Genomic DNA, 22,742 nt, shown 5'->3' on the forward strand with positions numbered 1-22,742 from the left:
CCTGATACGGCGATTAAGATGTTAGCTTACAAAAGTTAGGCGCGGGCACGTTGTGATAACATACGCAGAGAAGAAGAACAATTAAATTGAATTGGGAGGATTGAATTGATTTGCAAACACTTTTGGTCATATATTGGCAGACCCTGTCCGTTTTCTATCAATACACCTACGCTTTAAGTGGCGTTTTGAATTATGCATAGTTCAAAGATAGAGAGTTCTAAACACTGCTGCGTGTTAAGCATGGAACGGTATAACCACTAACGAGTTGCGTCAGAAAGAAGTAACTAAACCCAATGGGCTAGCTATAGTTAGATTGTTTTGTCTTTGAAATTCTTGCGCAAAAAAAATTCATAACCTAAGACTCCTACGTTTAGAAGAAGAAACGCTAATTAGGAAGGTGAAAACAAAATCCTTTATTTTTCATGATATACAAAAACAGATAACCAGTTCGTTGTTTGGCAAGTTCATCGACTGGGTAGTAGAGAAAACGTTTCATGTTTTGTAACCATATTCTTTCTTTTTAATTTCACTTGTGTATATATATTTGTGTTGGCAGCTCTTTTGAAATATGCATAATTATGATAATGTACTTGTTTACGGATTCTCGAAGCGTTTGGCGGTGTGACGAGTAGAGGTGAAAAATAACGAAGCCAGAAAGAAATAATCGTACTCAACAGGCTAATTAAATTTTTACCACGAACTTCTTTGCGTGTAAATTGTATACTCTAACGCTGTTATGGTAAGAAAAAATGCATATGAAGAGGGGTGGTAAAAAGGGCTGATTCATGTGTGAAGGGTTCTTGAGGAATCGTGAACGGTCTTAGACAGGGATATGCAGCATTTTTTGACAAAATAGCGCAAATTCTTACGTTTCTGATCAGTTTTATTCATTTTTCTTGTTTCAAAACTTTCTTTTCTTCAAAGCTTTTTCTTCTTTCAAAGCTTCTTCTTCTTGCGAAAGCGTGAACGGTCTTAGGAAGGGATGTTCAGCAATTGTAGAAGAATTGTGCAAATTGTTACTTTTCACGTCAGTATTATTCATTTCTCTTGCTTTAGAACATCTCTAAATGTATCCTATTGACCTCGTTTCGTTTGATTTGTTTTTGTCTAGAACTATGCGTCTTGCAATCATAGCCAAATGTTTTCGTGTTAATTTTCCGTAATCCATCAACAGCTTTTTTGTTTCTCCTCAAAACAATTCAAGGGCGCTCTGTACCTTGCTACAAACACTGTCGATCAGAGAAGGAGATGTAAGCGCTATGAGAAAAAGAGAAGTGCCATTATCGACTATTAAAGTCCAGGTTACACAGAGTTTCTTTCTTCTCGAAGGGTACTTAAAATGATCGAGCAAGTGGCTAAAGCCTAATAACTAAACTCAAAGACTGTTTAACAAAGTAATAGTTAAATATGAAAGGCAAACACTCTTTTTTACATTGAGCCAGTCCAGCACATGATTACTTACTTACCACCGGTGTTTCTTGAGGTTTTTTTTGAATTTCTCCCTACAAACTGCCTCTTCTCTCTTCTCTCCCTGTGCAGCGCCTTTACGATTTGCGTGCAATTTACCAAACGAAAGGCTCTTATGTTGAAAGCATGAAAGCATAATTTATGTATATGCAACAGGTAGACAAAGCATTCTTAAATTGTACAGCCTGTTGCTAAGAAAAGTTTGGCATTACACCTACGCTTCTGAATGTTTAAGTTTTTTAGTCTTTCTTTGGTTTAACCAATTCCCCAAATAGGACGTCTAAAGTTTAGTTTTTACCACATTTGGGCACAAGCACAATGTGATGACGTACATTAAGTAGAAAACAAAATCGAAGAATAGAACTCTTTTCATCACTGGTGATATTGGCACACCCGGTCCGTAATTTTAACCATACACGTATACCTTAAGCGCCCTTTTGAATTATGCATTGTTTGTTATTGAGCGTGTTTAACTAAACACGGTTTTGTCAACCTGACCGTGGGGGAGTGCAAAGAGTAGCGACCAGAAAGAAGGAAATAGCCACGCTCAGTGGCACTTTTGTTAACAACGACGCCGTGAGAACTTCTCAGTTCTTTTTTGGCAGATGGAACAATTTTGCCATAAAAAACAGTCCGCTATAAAACGGTGTATATTTTTGGCATGTTCTCAACTAAATTCAGCCCAGGGACGATTGTTTGCCAAGCTTATTGCTACGTATGTCAAACAAACACTTTTTTCACATAGCGTCCCTCGACATCGAGTGGGTAATTCAAACAAACAGGGACGATTGTTCAACTAGCTGTTGGTTACATATGTAAAAAAGCACCACTTTTGAAGGCCGATTCTGACACACGACAACGTGTCACTTGTGACTTGACACAAGAAAACCTGTTTTTTCCGGAAACTGTCTGTTTGGTGTAAAAAACCCCGAACTAATTACCAAGTTAAAGCAGCTCTAAGAACAGAAAATGTATATTTAACAGGTAGATAAAACATTATTTTTTCACATCACTACGTTTGCTCAGTATCGCACATGATTGTTTTACATTTTTGGTTTGGCAAATCCCCTGATGTGACGTCTATTGTTTTAGTTTACAAACTTTCGGCGTGGACATGTCCTGATAACGTTTTTAGGGATTAAGAAAACGAAATTTCAGAAGACTTTATTGATTTGCGTTCTCGTGATATTGGCGGACCTTGTCCGCCTTCTAACAATACACCTACGCTTAAAGTGCCCTTTTGAATTATGCATAGTGTGCAAACATTAGCGCGTTTAACTAAACGTGGCGTTTTGGACCACGATACAGTTGAGCGAGAAGTGATCGGTAAGAATGAGACTAGAAATAAATAACAACACTCGACGGGCTAATTAGATTTTTTATCATTGAATTCCTCTGTGCGTAAATTGCCTGATCTAAGGTTCTTAGAGAAAATGTTTATAATGGAAGAAAATTATCTATTTACTATTTCAACAAGTCCGTTTTAAATGCTTAATGTTTTTTAACAGGTTCACTGACTGGCTAACCTCACTGTAAGTTAGATTGTAATGTAACGATACGTGAAATTATTTCTACTTAGATGTTAACCCTTTTCGGACGAGTGGGGTCGAATTCGACCCCGTCAGAATCGAAACATTTTCCCCTCCCCTACACAGGTTATTTTTGCCTGTATGAAGCTGCAGTGACGGGAAAAACTATACAGCGGTTATCAAATTACATAAACATAGAGTCGGCCATTTTACTTTCAAGAAAATTCCCAATTTCTCTTCGCTGTTTCGTCGTTCTACGTTTGTTTACATCTGTGGAAAGGCATGGCGTCAGATTATTTAAATACTGAACAAGCTCTAGAAATGTTTTTGCGGGCTAGAAGTGATCTTGAGGACGAAGAAAGCTAGGAAGACGATTTTGACGATCGTGGAAACTGTATCTGGCTCGTTGTTCATTTATTTCGTGAGACGGACGTTTCTCTGAAGGATCGATTCAACCTTTGCCACCATGTCACAAGCCTTCGCTGCTAGAATAGGAGATAGAGCTAAGAATTCATTGTTTATTTTCTTTAATGTATTAGACGAACTTTAAAAATGGTTGTTTGAACATTTTGGCCAAGTTAAATTGACATGTTCGATTCGAAGCTCACTGGAAGCTGTCCTAGGAGCTGCTACCACGTGTTTCTCCCTATGTTATACTAGAGTGAAAGTCACATTATTTTGTATATAGGAAATCGCTGTTGGCTAAATGATTGTGCTAAATGAATAACATATATAATAGCCTTTTTGATGATATATACATTTCCCAGAAAAAAAATGTAAAACATCTTGAGAAAACTCGTTCAAACCTAAAAGTTTTTATTTTAATTTGCATATTTTCATAAATTATGTATGTTTATCGGTTACCATGGAGACGGATATAAATTATTTGTTTATGTTTTGGGTCAAAAAATATTCAGAATTTTATAAGCTTTCTAACCATATATAACATGTGTATATTACTGCAAAGTGTACTCCTTGATAAAAGTATTTTGTTTTGTAGCCCCGAGAACCATTTTTTGTCTAAAAAAAATTCAGTCTGAAAAGGGTTAATGGGATATCCCCTTTTTTCTGAAGCGGCGCCCATTCGATTGAAGTGTGCTTTTCATGTATGCCCACCCTGAAATTCACCCTGATGGAGTGTGGTAGAAAGAAAACAGCCGAGATAGCCGTTAGAAATACATATATAAAAGAAACACTATTTTTCAAAGACCACCCAAGCAGTTGATTACTTACCACCTTGTATCTTGACACTTCACGCTTCAAACGACTTTCTCTGTTAACAACTTGTTATGCTGCTTATTATCTGATACAACGCTGTTATATATAAAATAACAATATAATGCAGCGTGTATAGAACATTCTTTATTTCTCATAGCTACCAGGATGTTGCTAAGAAAATGCTTTCAATTACGACTGCGAGCATGGGCTGAATATCTCATATCTGATATCTCATATCTGATATGACGTCTAAAGTGCCGAAAGTTCGAGCGCGAGCACGTTGTGGCATCGTGCGAGGAGTTGGAGAAAAAAAAAAAGTTAAGAGGAGTGAATGATTTGCGCAGCGAAAATTTTGAAAGTCGTTGAATTATGCATAGTTTTTAATTGGCGCGCTTAAGTAAACATAGAGCATTGAACGGTGTGAGAAGTAGCGGTCAGAACGAATTAAAAGAAACGCAAGCTAATTAGATTATTGTCATCGTATTTCTCTACTCGTTAAATGCTTTATATACTACAATAGGTTTCGTGTTAAGAACGGGAACATTACTGCTTTGGTACTGAGGCAATTGAAAGCAAATAAACTCGGCTTCTCACTTCCCCTGACAACCAGACCGTTGTTAAATACTGTAATACTGTACTGTACGTTGTTAAATATCGTTTGGCAAGGAACTGACGGGGTTCTACGTAAGTAAAGAAGTTTCAAGTTAGATTGTGGTGTATTTTTTCGGGAACTCATTTCAACACTGATGTTATAAAAGCAACCTCGATTTTCTCCCGTTTTAATTCATGTATACCTAAATTATTATAACCAGAGGGAGAACACCAACCCGAATGTACCAATAATGCATTGCAAACTTATAGCATTATCTACAAAACAAACCAAGTTGTTATTTCGGCCAATACACCATTCTTTGAAAAAAAAAAAAAAAAAACGACAAACGCAAGGCAAGGTTTCTGAATTGTGAAACCACTAGCGTTATTTTTTCTGTGTCCATTATATTCTAGAATATAGGGCTGCTTTTAACACTTGTAAATTGTTTATACGTCACATACACCCAGGGCATCGGGCAAATTATCTATTTGTCGTCCTCTTAACTCTACACCACATACACCCAAGGCTTAACGTGTAATCATTTATTTTTTCGTTCTTTACGCCCCATACACCCAAGCTAACGGGCAAACTATTTATTTCTTGCTCTAAACGATCCAAGGCTAATCGTGCATATCATTATTTTTCGTTCTATAGTTATCACTCAAGGCTTTACGTGCGTATAATTTATTTCTCGCTCTATACACCATTCTTGTTTTTCTCGTTATGTTCATTTGCTGACAGACACCCAAGGCTACGCTTCGTGGTCCAAGGGATAATGTGCATATCGTTTATTTCACGTGCTATACACCACGTACAACCAAACCAAGCCCAAACAGTATTTCTCGTTCTTTTTATGAACTGTTACGTACACAACCGAAACGACCGAAACGAACCGGCTTGATTGGTAGATGGTTAAAGGTGGTCCTGTATTTTTAAATAGTAAGATAAGAAGAGACTTAAGAGTTATTAATATGTCCTAATTTCGTCGTTCTGAAGTTTAGAAAGGAGCACTTCATAAAGTATTAAACTTTGTTTTCTTAATGATTAAAGTTGCTAGTATTCAATCACACTCTGGTTGAAACACTCCGTATCTCCCCTCCGACGAGTGGCCAATATTACTACTAAGCGTATACGTATTACTAAATAAAAAGTGCACTTAAATTCAAAGTATTTTGTTACTAAAGGACGTTGCATTTCTTACACGTTAGTGTTGCAATGGGTTCACGTATCATTCGCTAACATGTTCGCTACAACTGACACGTAAAATTATTTCCTCACGTACAGCCCTGTTCGATAATAACTGACGCTTTTATTATTTAAAGAACATTTGGTTGTCGTGGAAAGTACGAAGTTTGTTTCTCAATACATGATCGTGTAAGAAGTTCTCTTTGTTATACAATAGAAGATGATCTTGTCGAAACATAACAGCCTTAGATTTAGAGAAATTCAAGGGTCAGTCCGTTAAATATGGTTTTTTCCTTTTATTGTTTTTTTTTTCTTTCTGACCTTTTTCGTACCACCGTTCTGTGCTCCACAAAAAAGCCCTGTTTAGTTAAGCATGCTTATTATCATATTATGTATAATTCAAAAGGGCACTTAAAGCGTAGGAGTTCAATCAACAGTGAGGGATGATTTTCCAATATCACTAGCGTAAAACAATTCGCAAATCAATTCAATCCTTCCATTTTTGTCTCTTTCTATTCTTGCGCTATCACCAGGATTCACACCTAAACTGGTCTAAACTTGGAAAACTAACATCTTAGACTTCGTAACAGGGTATTTGCCTCATCTGAAAAAGAAACAATAATTAATAGTTGTGATAAAAAATACAGAAGGGCAGCAGTCACGTTATACAAAACGTTTTCATAACAATGGCTCTTTTGTTATTTCAAATAAGTAACGTTTTCTCTGCCCCTTACATAAACGTTTCTTGTTTTAATTTGTTTTTCCTTTTATTGTTTTTTTTTTCTTTCTGACCGTTACTCGTACCACCGTTCTAGCTCCACAAAGCCCTGTTTAGTTAAACATGCTTATTATAAAAAAAATACATATTTTAAAAGGGCACTTACAGCATAGGAGTTCAATGAGGGTCCTGAAGGGGGGGTACCAAATCCCATTTCCCAGCCTATTTTTTGTCCAAATCCCATTTCCCAGCCTATTTTTTGCCCAAATCCCATTTCCCAGCCTATTTTTTGTCCAAATCCCATTCCCAGTAGTAAAATGCCCAGTGTATGGAAAACCGGACTTAAGCATAATATATTTGTTGTTTTGATTGTCCTAAATGTAGTCCACTTCCTGAACTCTTCCTTCGGTGAACCCAGGTACAGGCCTCGTTGAGCGAGTCCAGAAATATTGACCTGCATGTGCATTCTCAGAAATCTGTCAGCCCCACCCCCTCCCCCCCCCCCTCCCCCCCCAAAAAAGGGGGAAGCTGAAGAAACCAAACCATAATCGACAGCACCTTTGGAAACGCACGAACAGATGTTAAATTCAAAAATTTAGTACTTGTGGGTTTAATACCTATTCATTACGGAGATTCATTACCGTGGAGACAGAAAGAAACCGGCTGGGTTGGTGTTCGTGGGGGGCTGCTGTCGCATCGACGGCGGACCGGGATGGATGGCGCAGTTTTAGTTTTCTGGCCGGCCTCAAGAGTCCATATGGGCCCGATGAGGATAAGTAAGTAAGTAAGTATTACGGCTTTAGACAAAGGTTATGACAATTTTTGTTGTAGATGTCGCGCTAATTTGTTGCGTAGTTGAATTTTTCATTTTAGCAAACTATTTTTACCCTAGCGCACATGTTGCATGTAAGAAACGCCACACGACTCTGTGGTTTTTCATTGGTTTGTTTTAAGCATGCACATCCAAGTTATCCTAGACTGTCCCCGTCTCGCACCTGGGTCGCAGAAGGAATAGTTCAGGGAATGAACTATCCAAAATCATGTTCTGCTAGTTATATTATCACCAATACTGTTGAGAACATCACTTTTCATTTGTTCGTTTGTCTTGTAGAGGATGATAGAAATTTTCAGTAGCTTTAACTAAAGCTATCAAGTTTTTATCCCTTACTTACCACTACCCTGCAAAACTTACTATCACTTATTTTAAATATTCCATTTGTGCCCATGCTCAGTCATAGCAGTTCCGCTGAGTAACTTAATCACTAACACGAAAATTGATCGACGCTTGATGGACACTCGTGCAGTGTAGTGGTTTCGTTTCAGAGTTAATTTTCAGCGTTTTAACTGTCAATGCCGGACTTTGAGAATATTATAGAGCGTAAAATATGCAGGTTTAGTCATGTACTGACATGCTTCCCATTCCCATTTTTTGTTTCCGAATCCCAGTCCCAGTTACCTAAATCTCATTTTCCCAGTGAAAATAAACGCAAATCCCAGTCAAAATAGGCAAATCCCAGTTCCCATTTTACCCCTTCAGGACACTCTTCAATCAACAGTGATGCAGGGTTGCCAATATCACCAGCGTGAAAAGAGTATGCAAATCAATTCAATTCTACCACTCTTTCTTCTTCTTTTCGTACGTTATCACGACGGTTGGCGCCTAGACGTGGAAATCTAACATCTTCGACTTCATTTCAGGGCATTTCTCACACCTAAAATGTATAGTTACTTTAGTAAAAATTACCGAAAGGCAGCAGTCACGTTATACAAAACGTTTTCATAACAACGGCTCGTTAGTTATTTCAAATAAAAAATGTTTTGTCTGCCCCTTGCATAAACGTTTGTTGTTTAATTATAGAAGGCTTGCATTTAGGTTATGAGCGCGATAAACAGGCAGCTTGCATAGATAAATGTTTTACGAGTGAAGTCTCAAGAGACAGAGTTGAATTGCAAGCCGCCTTAACTTGTACTGGAGTTCGTTTGAGGGGAAAAGGGTTCTTGTCTCACACGTTCAACAGTCAGCTTTATGCCTGAGTTTTGTTACTTACTAGTGTTTGCGTTTGAATCGCCATTTCGATGTCGGGAGACGCTTCTGTAGACGCTGAAGTTTTTCTCATTTAAAGAATGGTTGGAAAAGAATAAAACGTTTCCGTTATTACAGTATTCTATTACAGAGCCTACGTATAGTATTTTGTCTCAAACATTTTCGTCACTTTCTCTGATAGCGTTCCACTTTGTTTTCCTTTGTTAAGGTTCGTCGCTCGCGCATCTGAGTTCACGAATCAATTCGCTCCACTATAACTAGAACGTACTTTCCTGTCAGTGAACTCGCCGAAAAGAATATCTAAAACATTTAGTAACGGACTGGCTGTCATGTGAAAGAAAGATTTTTGTTTGCACCTGCCTGCAGAAGCCTCTCTCGTTCTTGCTAAGAATGGAGACTTTACAAACAGGGCAGTAGCTAGAAAAAAAAAAACAAAAACAAAAAAAAACATATGACTGACGCAATGCCCATGGCTAAAATCCCTTTCTTGGTAATTACTTTTCCCATTCAATAGAAAAAAACTCAAAAAAGACGAAAAAATGATGGAGGCAAGTCCCACGGTTTGCCTCAAAAGGGCAGCGGCCATGACAGGGAAAGAAATTCGAACATAATATTCAATTAGCTCATTGAATGTTGTTACCGCCGTTTCTCCTTACATCGTCTTAAGTCGAACAAAGCCTTGTTTTGTTAAACAAACAACCCATTATTCAAAAGGGCACTTAAAGTGTGGGCACATTAATAGCAATTTTAAAAGCAAAGCGTCTACCAATTTTCTTCACTGACGAAAATTATGCTCAAAGCAATTCAGTCCTCCCGAATTTTGTTCTCACGTTATCTTGACCTAACTTTTATCTGCTGTGGAAATCATTGTTTTTCAAAAAAAATCAACTGGTTTGAAACACTCACCAAAAAACACAATTGATATAGACACTTTATGAATAGACATATTGTTCTAGTAGATGGACAAGTTCCACCAATTTCGTCTGTGGCAAAAGGAACGCGAAAATCAATTCAATCCGCTCAAATTTTCTTCTCCTTCTCTACGCACGTTTTCCTGACGTTTCCGCACCTCAAGTTAGTAAACTAACATCTTTAATGTTGTATCAGTGGTTTTTCGAAACCAAAAATACAGGAACAAGTATCCGTACAGATAGGCAGCAGTCACGTATTGCAGAACGTTTTCTTACCAACGGTCTGGTTGTTATGTGAAATAAAGAATACTTTATTTACCTGTTACATAAACACTTCCTTTTCATGGGAAATTTAGAGTTTTCTTTCCACCTGACCGTACAAGCTTAAGCATTTTTTGTTCTAACATAAAACTTAGATTAGGCAATTTGCACGCAAAAAAAATCGAATATAAAAAGTTCAATTAGCCTGTTAAACGTGGTTGTTTTCTCACTAGTTTCAAACGTTCCGACTGCTTCTCTTTTTACCATCTTAAAGACGTTCGCGCATTCTCGTTCCCAGAGCCTTCCGTTTCTTTTGGTCACGTGGTCGGCGAAACGAAGGGCTGTGGTAACACTGACTACCGGATGTCGTAAAATCCACGACATCCGGTAGCGCATGCCCACTGCATAAATGTTCGTCTGCGCCTGCTCAGTAAAAGAAAGGAGAAGGCTGGGGCTGACTGAGACGAGAAGAAAGCGAATTTGAAAGAAGATACGACATTTGAGTTTGGCGTTCGAAAGAGCTGTACAGCAATCCTTGCTACAATTGTCGGAGGACATCAAGAAACAAGGAATGGAACAGGAAGACGGCAGATAGAAAAGTTAGAATCCAGAGGAATTGGAGTCATAGTGTTTAAACACGGAGTCGATGATATCATCAGCTGATAGCCAGCATTCCGACGGTTGATCATTTGATACTGTGAAATTTATTTATGGTCTTTCGGAGGTATTGTAGAAAATTCAGAGCTAAAAAAGCGGATGAGCGATGAGGTATCATTCTATTGAGCGGCGGTAAGAAATATCACATTGAATTTCAAAGTCTTCATGTATTCATGAACTCCATTTAGTGTGTATATCTTGTATAAGCTAAGTTGATAGTGCAAATGTTTGCAATAGTTTTAATGCAATAAAAAGTACAACCGAGTTACACCTTACAAAAGATGTACTTGTCATTTGTTCATAAACAAAGGTCTGCTTCGTAAATACGTTATTCTAACAAACTCCCAGTGTTATTCGGTCTTTTTCCGGTAACATTTTCAAACTTGCCCGCTACATCTTCAATTATTTCGATGACCGGAAGTATAACGAAAATTGCGTAGAAGCGTTTCATTTTTTTACCTAATTACGCATGCAGTTTTTATCAGCCAATCAAAAAAATCATATTTTTTACCGTTACCAGGGCCACTACGTCATGTAATTTAAAAAAATACGCGTGGCCCTGGGGAAGAGGATGACGCAATTTTGAGCTCAAAATTTTAGCAGAAAGGGGCGGCTTATACACACGTTTTTACGGTAGTCTTCTCAAGCTAGCCAGCTTTTAATTATCCAATCACTCATTGGATATCAAACGACGCTATCGTAATAATGACTTATGATTTTCTTATCTGACGAGTTCTTCAAAGACAATAAAACTGTCGCTTTATTTCAATAGTTCCATGCTAAATTTTGTCTTCGTCGTATTCTCTGAAAATGCTTTTTACATGCACATTGTTTTCAATTTGTTTAGAAAGATTCATTGCATCCTTCGATTGCCTCGGGTGTCAACATTTAAACTGTTGATAAAATACGAAGGGGAAAGCGAAAACATTCGTTTGTTAATGGAAGATGCATTGCTATAGACAAGAACAAATCAAAGGAATTGAGATTAGTTAAGGCAAATTTATAGGCGGTTTAAGACCAAAAACGGCAGAACTGATCAGATGAATTAGAATTTGCGGTACTTTTCTAACATTGCAAAGAGTGACTGGCCCAACGTTCGTGATAAGACCGTTAACGCGTCCTCTGATGTTTCCAATCATGAAACAATGGATCTACGAATGGTGCTAAGGGCGTGTTCGATTGCCCGCAAATAAAACTAAACAAACAAGTCTCCGAAAATCATTTGTTGCCGCACGTTTGCCTGCTATCATTCTCGTCCCCAGAGTCCACGATCCTTGTGGTCTGCGCCAGCGATTCCTTGCGCAGACCAAAACTAATCCAAAACTTTGTCCACGCGAAATCAATACATATTGTTACTGAATCGTTGACTTTTGACTTTTGTTACTAAATTGTTGACTTTTTACGAAACAATCATTTCTTTTACGAAACACCATTTGAAAGTCAGGATAGGGAGAATAATCAACCTCGCGCAGAGTGCTTTACATTTATAGCGTAATTAAACAACTCTTTTTTTATTGTATAAGATACGCATTGGATGTCAATTTGAGGAAATATTTTAAAACAGCAATACAGGACTTTTTCCGTGTTTACATAGTGTCATCTAAACACTCGGGGGGGGGGGGGGGGGGGGAGGAGGAATTCTCGAAAGTTATGACTGTCTCGAATTCTCTCAAACCCCTCATGTTTAGATGAGGCTGTATAAACACGGGAAAAAGCCACTATTGCTTAAATCTGTTTCTTTAAGTAGAAGTCAATCGATCCTGTAAGAAGTGCACGAAATTCTATCAGTGATAATAATTGATCATGATCATTATGGGTTAGAGATAGGAGGCACTGTTCCTTATGTGTAACGGCTTTAGGTTCAATCGGTTTAAAGGCTTATTAGCTTTGTTTCTTGTTTAAAGTCCACTGAATCATTGGCTTCAATTTTTGTTTTGTCAAGGATAACGCGTGATCACGTTTCATATTGCTTTTTGCAACGTTTTTGCTAATAAAAGCACGGTTAATGAACCAACCTTTTCCCTGAACTCACAAACAAATTACACTGGAAAAACACTGACAACGTGAAATACTCTGAGATGTTGTTGATCTGCTTTCCGAAGTTTGCCAAGTTATAGAATCCAAGAGATTGATATGATTGATGTGGTCCCTACTACCATTCCTAGATAATTAAGAGAGTAGTGTTGACAGAACGGTACAGTTTAAACGATGGCTTCCAGCTCCAGCGGTCGCAAATTCAACAGCGCAAATCCATTCAAATACTCGTCAATCGTCAGGCACCGTCTACATTAATCCGGATAAATTTGAAAACGAAGTTCCGTCTACACTATCGTTTTCGTATCGTTTTCAATAATTTCACCGTCCACACTTATCCAGATAAATTTGTAAACGAGCATGCGTACATTACTCGAGCTCGCAATAAATTCAAATAAGGGAGTTTGAGGCTTTTGTCGGCGCCGAGGATAACGTCGATCAAAAAACTACTAATTTCCGTTTTACTTAAGAAGTTCGCGACAATCCAGATCAGTCATTCAGCCTGTCTATAGTTTTCAGAGGTATCCTCAGCTGAATATTTTAAAAAAAAATTCACAGAACGCAGAATTTGGTGATTTCACGTTGCTCAGAGAACGGCGAAAGAAATGTACCAAGATTGATAACGTACGTGCAGAGCTATTGTACTGCTAATTAAGCTTTTTGTTTATAGCAATTGCGATTGCTGCCTTCCTGCGTTGTTAAGGTCAGCACACACTAGGGGACTAGTCGCAGGGACGTATCCCTTAGTGTGTACTGAGAAAAAAATGACCGATTTGTGGGACTATTGGTCCCTTCGACTAGTCCCAGAAATTATACCAGCTTAATTCGTGGGACTAGCCGCAGGGACCAAAAATGTGGTCCCTGCGACTAGAATTTCGATGCAAAATACAGGTACACACTAGGGGACTGCTCCCCGAAGCAAGTCCCTGCGACAAGTCCCTGCGACTAGTCCCCTAGTGTATGCCGACCTTTAGAGTTTGAGTGAAGCACAATCTGAGCTATACAAATGTCCAAGCCTAGTCGTAATATTGCATAAAGATTGTAGAGCGCAACGTCCAACTCCAAACAAGTAATCAAACTCGATAACAGAGAAAACAAGCTTAATTAGCAGTACTGGAGGCAGCGTGGCCGAGTGGTTAGAGCGCCGGGCTTGAAATCCGGAGGTCGCGGGTTCAAGTCCCGTTCTGACCACTAGCTGGATTTGTCCTCGGTCACCCGAGTTCAACTCCTCGGCTACGCTTGTAAATAGCCAACTGTTCTGCCTCCTGCCAGTTGGGATTTTTAACCATGTTAGGTTTATTTACAATATTTGTTTCACATTGGCCCTGAAAATTAAAGCCCCATTCGGGGAGTGGTCAATTAAGTATATTATTATTATTATAACAGCATAGGCATCGATTCATTCGCTGTTTTTGGATTAATAGTGGAAAGGATACAGTGACAGAGTGCACTTGGCTATTTGACGTCAGCGTTTTCAAAAAGCTCCGTTTTCGGCCGTCTAATTAATCTACACTACCAAGCCTGTGTTTTCAAATTTGTTTCGGCCTACGAAAGCAATTTCTGACATTTTCTTAAATACGTATTATGCGACGTAATAAACGATAATTAGAGAGAACGAACTTAATCATCTTCACTAGTCGCGGATCCGTTCCACAGACACCAATGGGTAAGCTGTAACTTTTTATTCGTTCATTATATATTTCTTCACTCCCCTAACGAATTGTAATCTATTGACAGCTTTCGAATAACCTACTGTATGAAACATGGCAATAAACCTTACAGTGTAACATTTGAATCCTTGGTAATGCGGCTAGTTAAACAAAATTTCTACATTCTGGAGACCGTCTTCGGAAAGCTCCGTAAAAATACCGAAAAGGTCCTCTATTGTTTTTATAAAATATTTCGCAAAAGTAGTTCGACAAATGAAGGGAATTTTGTTTATTCAATTCTTGATTGAAGTATTTTTTCAGCTGGGTGGGTAGCAATATGTATGTCTTTCTTGTACTGTGGGTTGTTGAGTCAGAACTTTTAACCAATCTAGTGTGCTTCTACTGTAGTTTTCTCCATCTTTTTTGCGTGCCTCAAGGCTAGAATGACCTCAAATTGGCATCCAATTAAATAAAATTATATTAAATTAAATTAAATTAAATGTGTCTTTATTTCAACTGATAAAATACACGAAAGTAGCAAAGATATTAAAAGATATTAAAAGAGCCAAATACTGGAATAAGAATAAAAATTAAAAATTAGTTACAATATTATAACAATTACATTACAAAACTATATAAAAACTAAGAATTAATTGCTAAATTCTACTTTAGTTTCTGACAAACATCTCCAAATATTTCCTCTTGCCGAAGCCCATTTTGAATGAAAAAAAGTTCACGACTATCATTGCCAATGTAACAGTGGATTTTTACGCTCAGAACGTCTCAGAGAAAATACATTTTATACAAATTTGACAGCCAATAGACGCCACCGATCGGCAGTGCAAAGTTTGATTTTAAACATTTACAGCCCGTAGCATATAGTTTGGTGTGCGTATTCGTGTACATTTTTTCAAAAAAACAAAACATATCTTATAGAGAATTTTATTGTAGTACTTAAAGTTTCTATACAGCTTACAGGTTCTGTTGTGGTTTTCGTATCTCTATAAGGCATAAACAAGTGTTCTAAAGGATATTTTTGGATTCCGCAACTTTTTCGCTGCAAAATCGAGCTTTAAAAGTTCCCGCTTCGGCTACGCCCACAGAAGTTGACCGCGTTATCGAGGATTGGTGACGAGTGACGTCATGTCTGGAACCGTCTTCAAGTGTTTGCATTGGCTTATTTGCCAAAAAAAATCTTCGCGTTTGGATGGAATACTCGCACGACAGCGATTTCGTATCTGAAGAAGACGAGACTAGCAGTTCTTTTTGTGGTTTTTGTTTTTTGTTTTTTGTTCTTCTTTTTTCCCTTTTTCCTCGGCTCATAAGGGAAGGGAAAGCCAAACCTAAATGACACTTTTGCATCTTTTTCGCCATTTTCTTAATATTTGTACTTCAAATAACTTAACGAGTTTAGCGAAAGCTTTGAAATGCTTTGAAATTTAGTGTGCCGGGATACACAGAAAGCGTGACGTCACAACTGTGTTTACATACTCTCATCTCATCTAAACACACTTATCGACCAATGAGAGCGCGCGTACTAAACTAGAATAGAATCCAAAAATAGCAGACGTAACAAAATTGTGGTACTAAAAACAAATCGGAATGTTTCATGATGGCGAAATGACATCAGTTTTCCAGTGTAGTTGTCTCGTGATCCTATCAATGATGACAAGACTAAGTTCGATAAACCAGGCTTTGGGATAAAAGAGTAAATAATAATGTTTCGCATCCATCGAAATTTTTAAAACACGCCAATGTGTACCGTTTTTTTGGCTATATCAAACGTTATGATTATAATCTATATCTACCACTTATATTCTATCCAGTGTGCTGGTATTTGAGCAGAAAGTAACAAACTTTTTAACCGTTTTTGTTTGTAGCAACATATGGGTATACCATCCAAACACGAAAAAGCACGTTTTTCAGCGACAAAATTCAATGGATTAGTGACAAGTTATTACTCAACAGCACCTGGCTGAAACTAACCCCATGTCAATCACAAGGGTGACCATTCACGGTGTGTGTTAAATCCAAGATGAAAACTAAATGTCGCTTGTCGTGGCTTGCTGACTCGAGTCCTCTCAGTAAATTTAACGTTGCTAAACTTGCTATACCTACTTGTGCAGATATGCTGAAATTAGCCAGATAACAGTCACTAAACGTCTCTAGACAGCAAGATGATCCTCAGAAAAAGGTACAGGCACTTGACTTTGTGTTGAGTATGAGTGCTCGATGAACGAGCGGATGACATCATGGCAATGGTAAACTGGAGAAATCCTTGTGTAATAAGCTTTATTTTGATCTATATTGCTTACAAAACAAAGGCTTAATATCTAAAGGCTTATAATTTGATTAGAAAATGACTCAGCAGATAAGATTCTTTGTGACTGAGGGCAGTTTCAGTGTTGTAAGTGTTTGTGTTGGCGAGCAGACAAAATAATAATTTCGCCAAAACATGCAAAACCTGATTTTTGAGGTTCGTTCGTTAAATGCCCTTAAATATAAAAGAGCCCGCCACGGAGAGATCTTTACAGTCTTCAAAACAAGGATATCTGTGCAAACTGACTGCATAGTTTCTGGTCTGGAACCGGTGTACTTTTGAAGAAATTCAAAGAAACATCTGGTATGTTTGACTCATCCACCAAAATGGCTGAAACGCACTTAGTTTATTGACTGATTACTCGTTGTGAATTTAATGTAAAACATCGTCCGAAACATCAATATAAACTATAATGATTACTTTATATTTGATCTAAGTTTTGAGTTTCAGTGTTTTAATGGACTCGAGACCATTTTGCAAATCCGGATTCTTGATCCAAAAACGGTTTTGCGTTTCTTTACCTATATCTGAAAATGGATTAATCTTGGATCAATGATCTGAAGAATCCACACTTCGAGTGGATACATCAGATCATATCTGAATCCGGATTTTTAGGATTCATGATTCGTGCGTTTCTTTGGGAAAGGATTCGAAAAAAGTACCTTGGCCCAGCGATCTTTGCTGTGAAAATACAGGTTCGCTCTTTGTAAACACTGCCATACGGAAAGTTTTAGGCGGTTATTTTGATCAAAATACAAAAATATTTCACGATAAAAGGAAACGGTAGCTTCAGATAGGTATGTAGTATCATTTTAAACGGAATACAAGTTTTCTAGAACAGCCACTGTGTGCCTACGGAAGTTGTATCCCTTTGAAATTGTCACGAGTTAAATTTGCACTGATCATTTCGCAATCATTCTTCCCTTTCAGATGCTTTCTCGCCACATTGTGCTTAACGCTAAAGAAGATCTACTTCGACGGGTGGTTTTTGTAAAAGATTGTATGCTTAAATTATTTTAGCTACGATACATTCGACGAAAAATAAATTTGTGCTGATATTTTATGTTCTGTGCGAAATGTGTTTACGGTGTTGTCATGGCAAAAAATCCGTTTTCGGATTCTTCGTTTCTTTGGGAGTAAAGTATCCGTGTGATCTGAGATCAATGATCCAATTTTGGATTTTCCCAAAGAAGCGCACCCTTAGCTAGTGAAAAGTTAGGTTTCGAGACATCAACAAAGGGTGGGTGTTGCCATGACAGCAGTATGGTTGCAACCTTAAATAAGGGCATTTTTGTACATCCCCCTGAATATTTAACTGCATGCAAAATTTGAAGGGGGGTCAAAAATTTTCATTGCCCACTCTGCTTCATACTTACTGAGAATAATTCTTAACTCAGTGGATGATGATAAGCAGTCCTTTTGTTCACATCCGCTGACAATGGCTGTGGTCACATCTAGACTGCTAAGTAGTAGATAAAATATGAGCGGGAGATCTGTATGGGCGTGTACAATGGCGAGCCGATAGGCGAGCCATTGTAGACGCCCATACAGATCGGACGCGAATATTTTATTCTACTTATGAAATGAAAACAATAAATTGAATGCGAAGTTTTGTTTTGCGAATCAGTAGAGATCTGTATCAAAAGTTAATGAATACTAATTAGCTGAGCAGGAGTCTGTATCAAAAGTTAATTCTATTGTTTGATTTGTATTGGGGTTTATAGTTGTGTACATGTGATCTGAATACAGTGCTGGGATTGGTTTGCACCCTCATGAATAGTTAATGAATTTTACAACTATAGTTAAGGCGGCGTTAACTATAGTTAGCTATTTCGGTAATGTGACCGCTTCTCTGTTCGCCCTAACTATAGTTAGAAAATTTACGCCTCGAGGGTCCAAAACAATACACACTAACTATAGTTATACCCAAGCAAGGTTCATGGGTTAGTCTTAAGTATACAAACGAAAAAACAATCAGAATGCGATAATTCTTTTCGCACGTGCGAGATGAACATTAATATGTAAAACAAAGCGTGAAGGGAAGAAAAAAAAAGAAAAACATCATGCCACGAAAAAAACATCACCAATGTTAGCAAAAATAAAGATTGATTTCTTCGGTTTCTAGCATCCTTACTTCATTTTTTTTCTTCAAAGCCAAGATACCGTGCAAAAATAGAAAAAAATGGAGGAACAACTACACACAGATCAACAACAAGGGCTGCCATGAACTAATTTAAATTCGAAATTATTCAAAAGCTAATGAGAACTAACTGTAGTTAACTGCATTGGTGTGACTGCAAAGGCGACCAAAAGCACTAACTATAGTTAGGTATGACGTCACGTAACTTGAGACTAACTTTGGTTAAACTTTAGTTACGTCGTAGATGTGACCACAGCCAATAAGATTACTCAAGGGAATTTATCTTCTCAGACCACCAACTGCTAGATACTCGTCTACATGGGATGTTTCCAAGGTGACTGATTATTTAAAGACTTCAGCTTCTTTAAATGAGCTAAGTTTAAAGTGATTGACTTTGAAGACAGTTATGCTTTGTGCTCTTGCCTCAGCCCAAAGATAGCTAATATTATGTGCATTAGACCTTAATTGTATGAAAGAGTCCGAGAATTCAATAAGTTTTCTTATAACTGAGCGTTTAAAGACTTCCAAGCCAGGAAAATCCCTTGAGTTGTCTTTTTCATAATCAGACTGTACTTTAATTTGTCCTGTGGCTGCATTTAAGGAGTATATTTCTCGCACTGCAGCATTTGGAGTTTCAGATAATGGCATGTTTGTTTCAAAACTGTTTCTATCATATATTAAGCCATACAATTCTATTTCAACAGCAACTGTTGCTAGGTGGATTGAGTCAGTGTTACAATCTGCAGGGATGGACACATAAGTATTTAAGGCTCACAGTGTTAGAGGGGCTGCTACTACGCATGCCTATATCACAGGTGTTTCAATTTCTCATATTCTTAAGATGGCAGATTGGTCTAGCGAGTGTACCGTTCGAAAACATTACCTAAGGGTTCCCGAGAAGAATGTATAAAAGCCAAGTTTGAGCCTTTGTTAATAAATGCCTTCATTTATGTTATATTCCTTGTACTTGTTTTTGCAAGGGTCTTGGTGGCCGCGGTTCTTTGAAATCGCATAATTATCCCATAATACGGAGCATATCAAAAGAGAAATTAAAATTAAACCAGAGGTGGAGCATTATGGGATAATGCTTCCCACCCTTTGTTGTCATTATAGCCTCTATTATTTTATTACCACCCTGCTGCTTGCGGACCTTGGCCAAGTGTACACTCCAAGAAGAGCTGATTTGCCAGGCCAGATTCTGGGGTTTATATTGTCACTAATTTGCATTTGAATTACTCTTTGAAATGTGACCGCTGACCAGTAAGTTGGGATAAAGTATGCATAATTATCCCATAATGCTCCGCATATTTTAGAGAACTGCAATTACACTTCAAGGTAAGTATCTGTCGTCTAATTTTAATTTTTACGAGCATAGTTCTCAAGATATGAATGATAATTTTTTCCCCGCAAACAATTCAAACTTCACACAAGAGTGCACATACCATGTTCATTTCAGACCAAAATGGCCAAATCTATACCCTATTCACGACGAAAATGGCTCATAAATAATACCCTTTAGCGCTCAACGCTACGGGGTTCACGTTAAACTAGTGTATCAGATCAGATAGTCAAGACAAATGAAGGCAAAAGCCAAGTTATGTCCCATAATACCAGTTTTAATTTGTCATCAAAATTCATGTGATTACATAGCTTCAAAAAACACAATCAGCTTGAAGGTGTTTAAAGATTTAATACCCCACACCATCCCCCCCCCCACCCCCCACCACCACCACCATCACCCCTTAGTTTTATGACCATTCCAACTTGTAATCAGGTCGATGTCAATGTAACCAAGACGTCTTAGGTCTGAATTCCATTTGGCAGCCACTCAGGAAGAAAATTTGGGTAGGTAAGATCCTCATTGCTCAGCCGTTTGGCGTTCTCTATTTCCAATTCAGGCTGGACAACTTCCATCAGGTGCCTATAGTACCGCTTGACGACGTCCTTAGCCTTGCCGTCCCAAAGGTGGATACTAGGGCCGTAGTCGAACAAGGTATCGTAACGGAATGTTGACAGGGCATTACTGAAGCTGGCCTGGGTCTGACAATTTAAAACATAACACGCCTTTTAAGTAATATAGCTGCTTAATAAGACATATGTCTACGTACAATGTAGTGCAAAGAGTTAAAAGATGGTTCACTGACTAAAACTGGTATAAATTATTTCTCGATACAACTGAAATTTTCCTAAAATGAACTTTCTCTTACACATAAAGAACAAACCTGGGTAAAAAACTATTTTTACTCCTTTCCTTTTCCGTAGCGGGAGATATTCTAAAATAGCAGAGGAACCCACTCCTTTTAGAAGGGACTCATGACAAGTTAAACTAGGCGACCAAGGACAAAATGGCTGACTAGTGCTTTCACTTGGAACCCTTGACCATCTAATTAATCTCCCACATTTTACGACTTACTAAATACAGTCAACTCTCTCCAAGACGGACATATTCTAGTCTAAAATCTTAACTGTACCCTTCACAAACTGGAACTGACAAGACTAAAATAATAAACACGACCGTGTTCGCTTGTTGAAGCAAAGGTTGAGAGCTTCGACAAACTGTAATACTGTAAGTACTTGATAGATAGATAGATAGATAGATAGTGTGTGATAGATAGATAGATAGATAGATAGATAGATAGATAGATAGATAGATAGATAGATAGATAGATAGATAGATAGATAGATAGATAGATAGAGAGATAGATAGATAGATAGATAGATAGATAGATAGATAGATAGATAGATAGATAGATAGATAGATAGATAGATAGATAGATAGATAGATAGATAGATAGATAGATAGATAGATAGATAGGACACAGACAATCCAATGACCCAATCAGAACTCCAAAGAAATACATAAGGCCAGCACGAATCGCGGGAAAACTTGCGCGGGCGAGACACGATTGGTTTTTAACTCGGAAAATTCCGAGTTTAGTTATGGGGCCGATTTCACTCCTTCCATCCTTCACTCGATTCCTGTCCACAATTTAATTCAATTAATTAATTAATATCAAATTGAATTTGTGAAGCGAGTAGGGGGCTGGGTAAAATGCGAGCCATATCTGTGTTACTTTATATGATGTACACAAATGCTATATATTTGTTTCTGAAACCCCAAAGTTCTCCTTGTGGTATGCATTTTTTCAGGAGTAGACTCAAGCACACGGAATTTTGTGCTGAACGCATGCGCATATATGAAGTACACAAAGGCTACATATTTTCACCAAATCTTACTGAGAACTGGTTAAAACTCAACAAAATTGGGGTTTCAATTTATCGCCGAGTATTTCCGAAAAAAATTCGATGGTACTAGAAAAGAGTTAAATTTGAATGAAATATTCATCTATAAGCCGAGGCCGAGCGATCATCAACAAACGAAAATTATTAGCAAGCGTTTGTAATTTATTCTTGGTCATTACCTTTCATTTTAGTGGCGGCTCTTTAGAAACCATTTGGTTTAATGAAGCAACGTTAGGAATGAAGTTTTTATTCGCCTTTTCTTTGATATTTAGGCTGGAACTCGTCGTCCATCGGCTCGCTCTGGAATATTATTTATTTTGTCGGCGTACTGTGATCGTCTTTTGAACAGACGAGGGCATTCGAAATCCCGCATGTCTTAAACAATTTCCTTGCAATCTCTTCTACAATAATTATTTCTGCCTGAGACTGTTCTTGAGACTGTTCCTTTCCTTCTGTTCCTTTCCTTAAAGTTTAGTTAAATTGAAGAATCACTGCTAACGTGACTTTTCAAGAGAAGAAGGGTCAGGAATCGATCTTTTTGGCTTGTTGTGGCGACACCAGAAACTGACCAATCAGAAGCTGCTGTTCCCGCGCGCTTGGTAAACATTGTAACACGATCTGACAGAAATCAGCTTGATGTAATATTCTTGTTCGAAGCCGAAAACTTATAATACCACGACTTCTCTGCTAAAAGAAACCACTCCAGTAAAGTTTGATTGGATTCAGAGTACTAGACAAATACTGGTAACAGCACATGTTTCGTTTTGATGACAT

General features: G+C 37.9%; 2 protein-coding genes across 5 annotated transcripts in view; both read right to left on the bottom strand.

The window, feature by feature from the left end:
- LOC144666955 (polyunsaturated fatty acid 5-lipoxygenase-like) overlaps positions 1 to 22,742 on the bottom strand; it is an 83,020-nt gene that overhangs the window by 16,037 nt on the left and 44,241 nt on the right. Inside the window, exon 1 of one of the 3 annotated variants that reach the window (XM_078528402.1) lies at positions 4,230 to 4,297. The exons of 1 other annotated variant lie outside the window; for it this stretch is intronic. The gene's annotated coding sequence lies outside the window, so the exon portion shown is untranslated. Of the gene's footprint in view, positions 1 to 1,466; positions 1,562 to 4,229; positions 4,298 to 22,742 lie in introns of those variants that run through there. One more of the 3 variants, XM_078528404.1, reaches the window with a different exon arrangement.
- LOC144666954 (polyunsaturated fatty acid 5-lipoxygenase-like) overlaps positions 20,344 to 22,742 on the bottom strand; it is a 44,443-nt gene continuing 42,044 nt past the window's right edge. For both annotated transcript variants that reach the window (XM_078528401.1, XM_078528400.1), the window contains one exon: positions 20,344 to 20,765. In XM_078528401.1, coding sequence (XP_078384527.1) covers positions 20,526 to 20,765 — 240 coding nt within the window. In that variant the 3' untranslated portion in view covers positions 20,344 to 20,525. The remainder of the gene's footprint in view (positions 20,766 to 22,742) is intronic.

The sequence above is a fragment of the Oculina patagonica genome, chromosome 9 (genome assembly GCF_052425735.1).
Source record: "Oculina patagonica isolate OP01 chromosome 9, crgOcupat, whole genome shotgun sequence".
Taxonomy (NCBI): Eukaryota; Metazoa; Cnidaria; class Anthozoa; order Scleractinia; family Oculinidae; genus Oculina; species Oculina patagonica.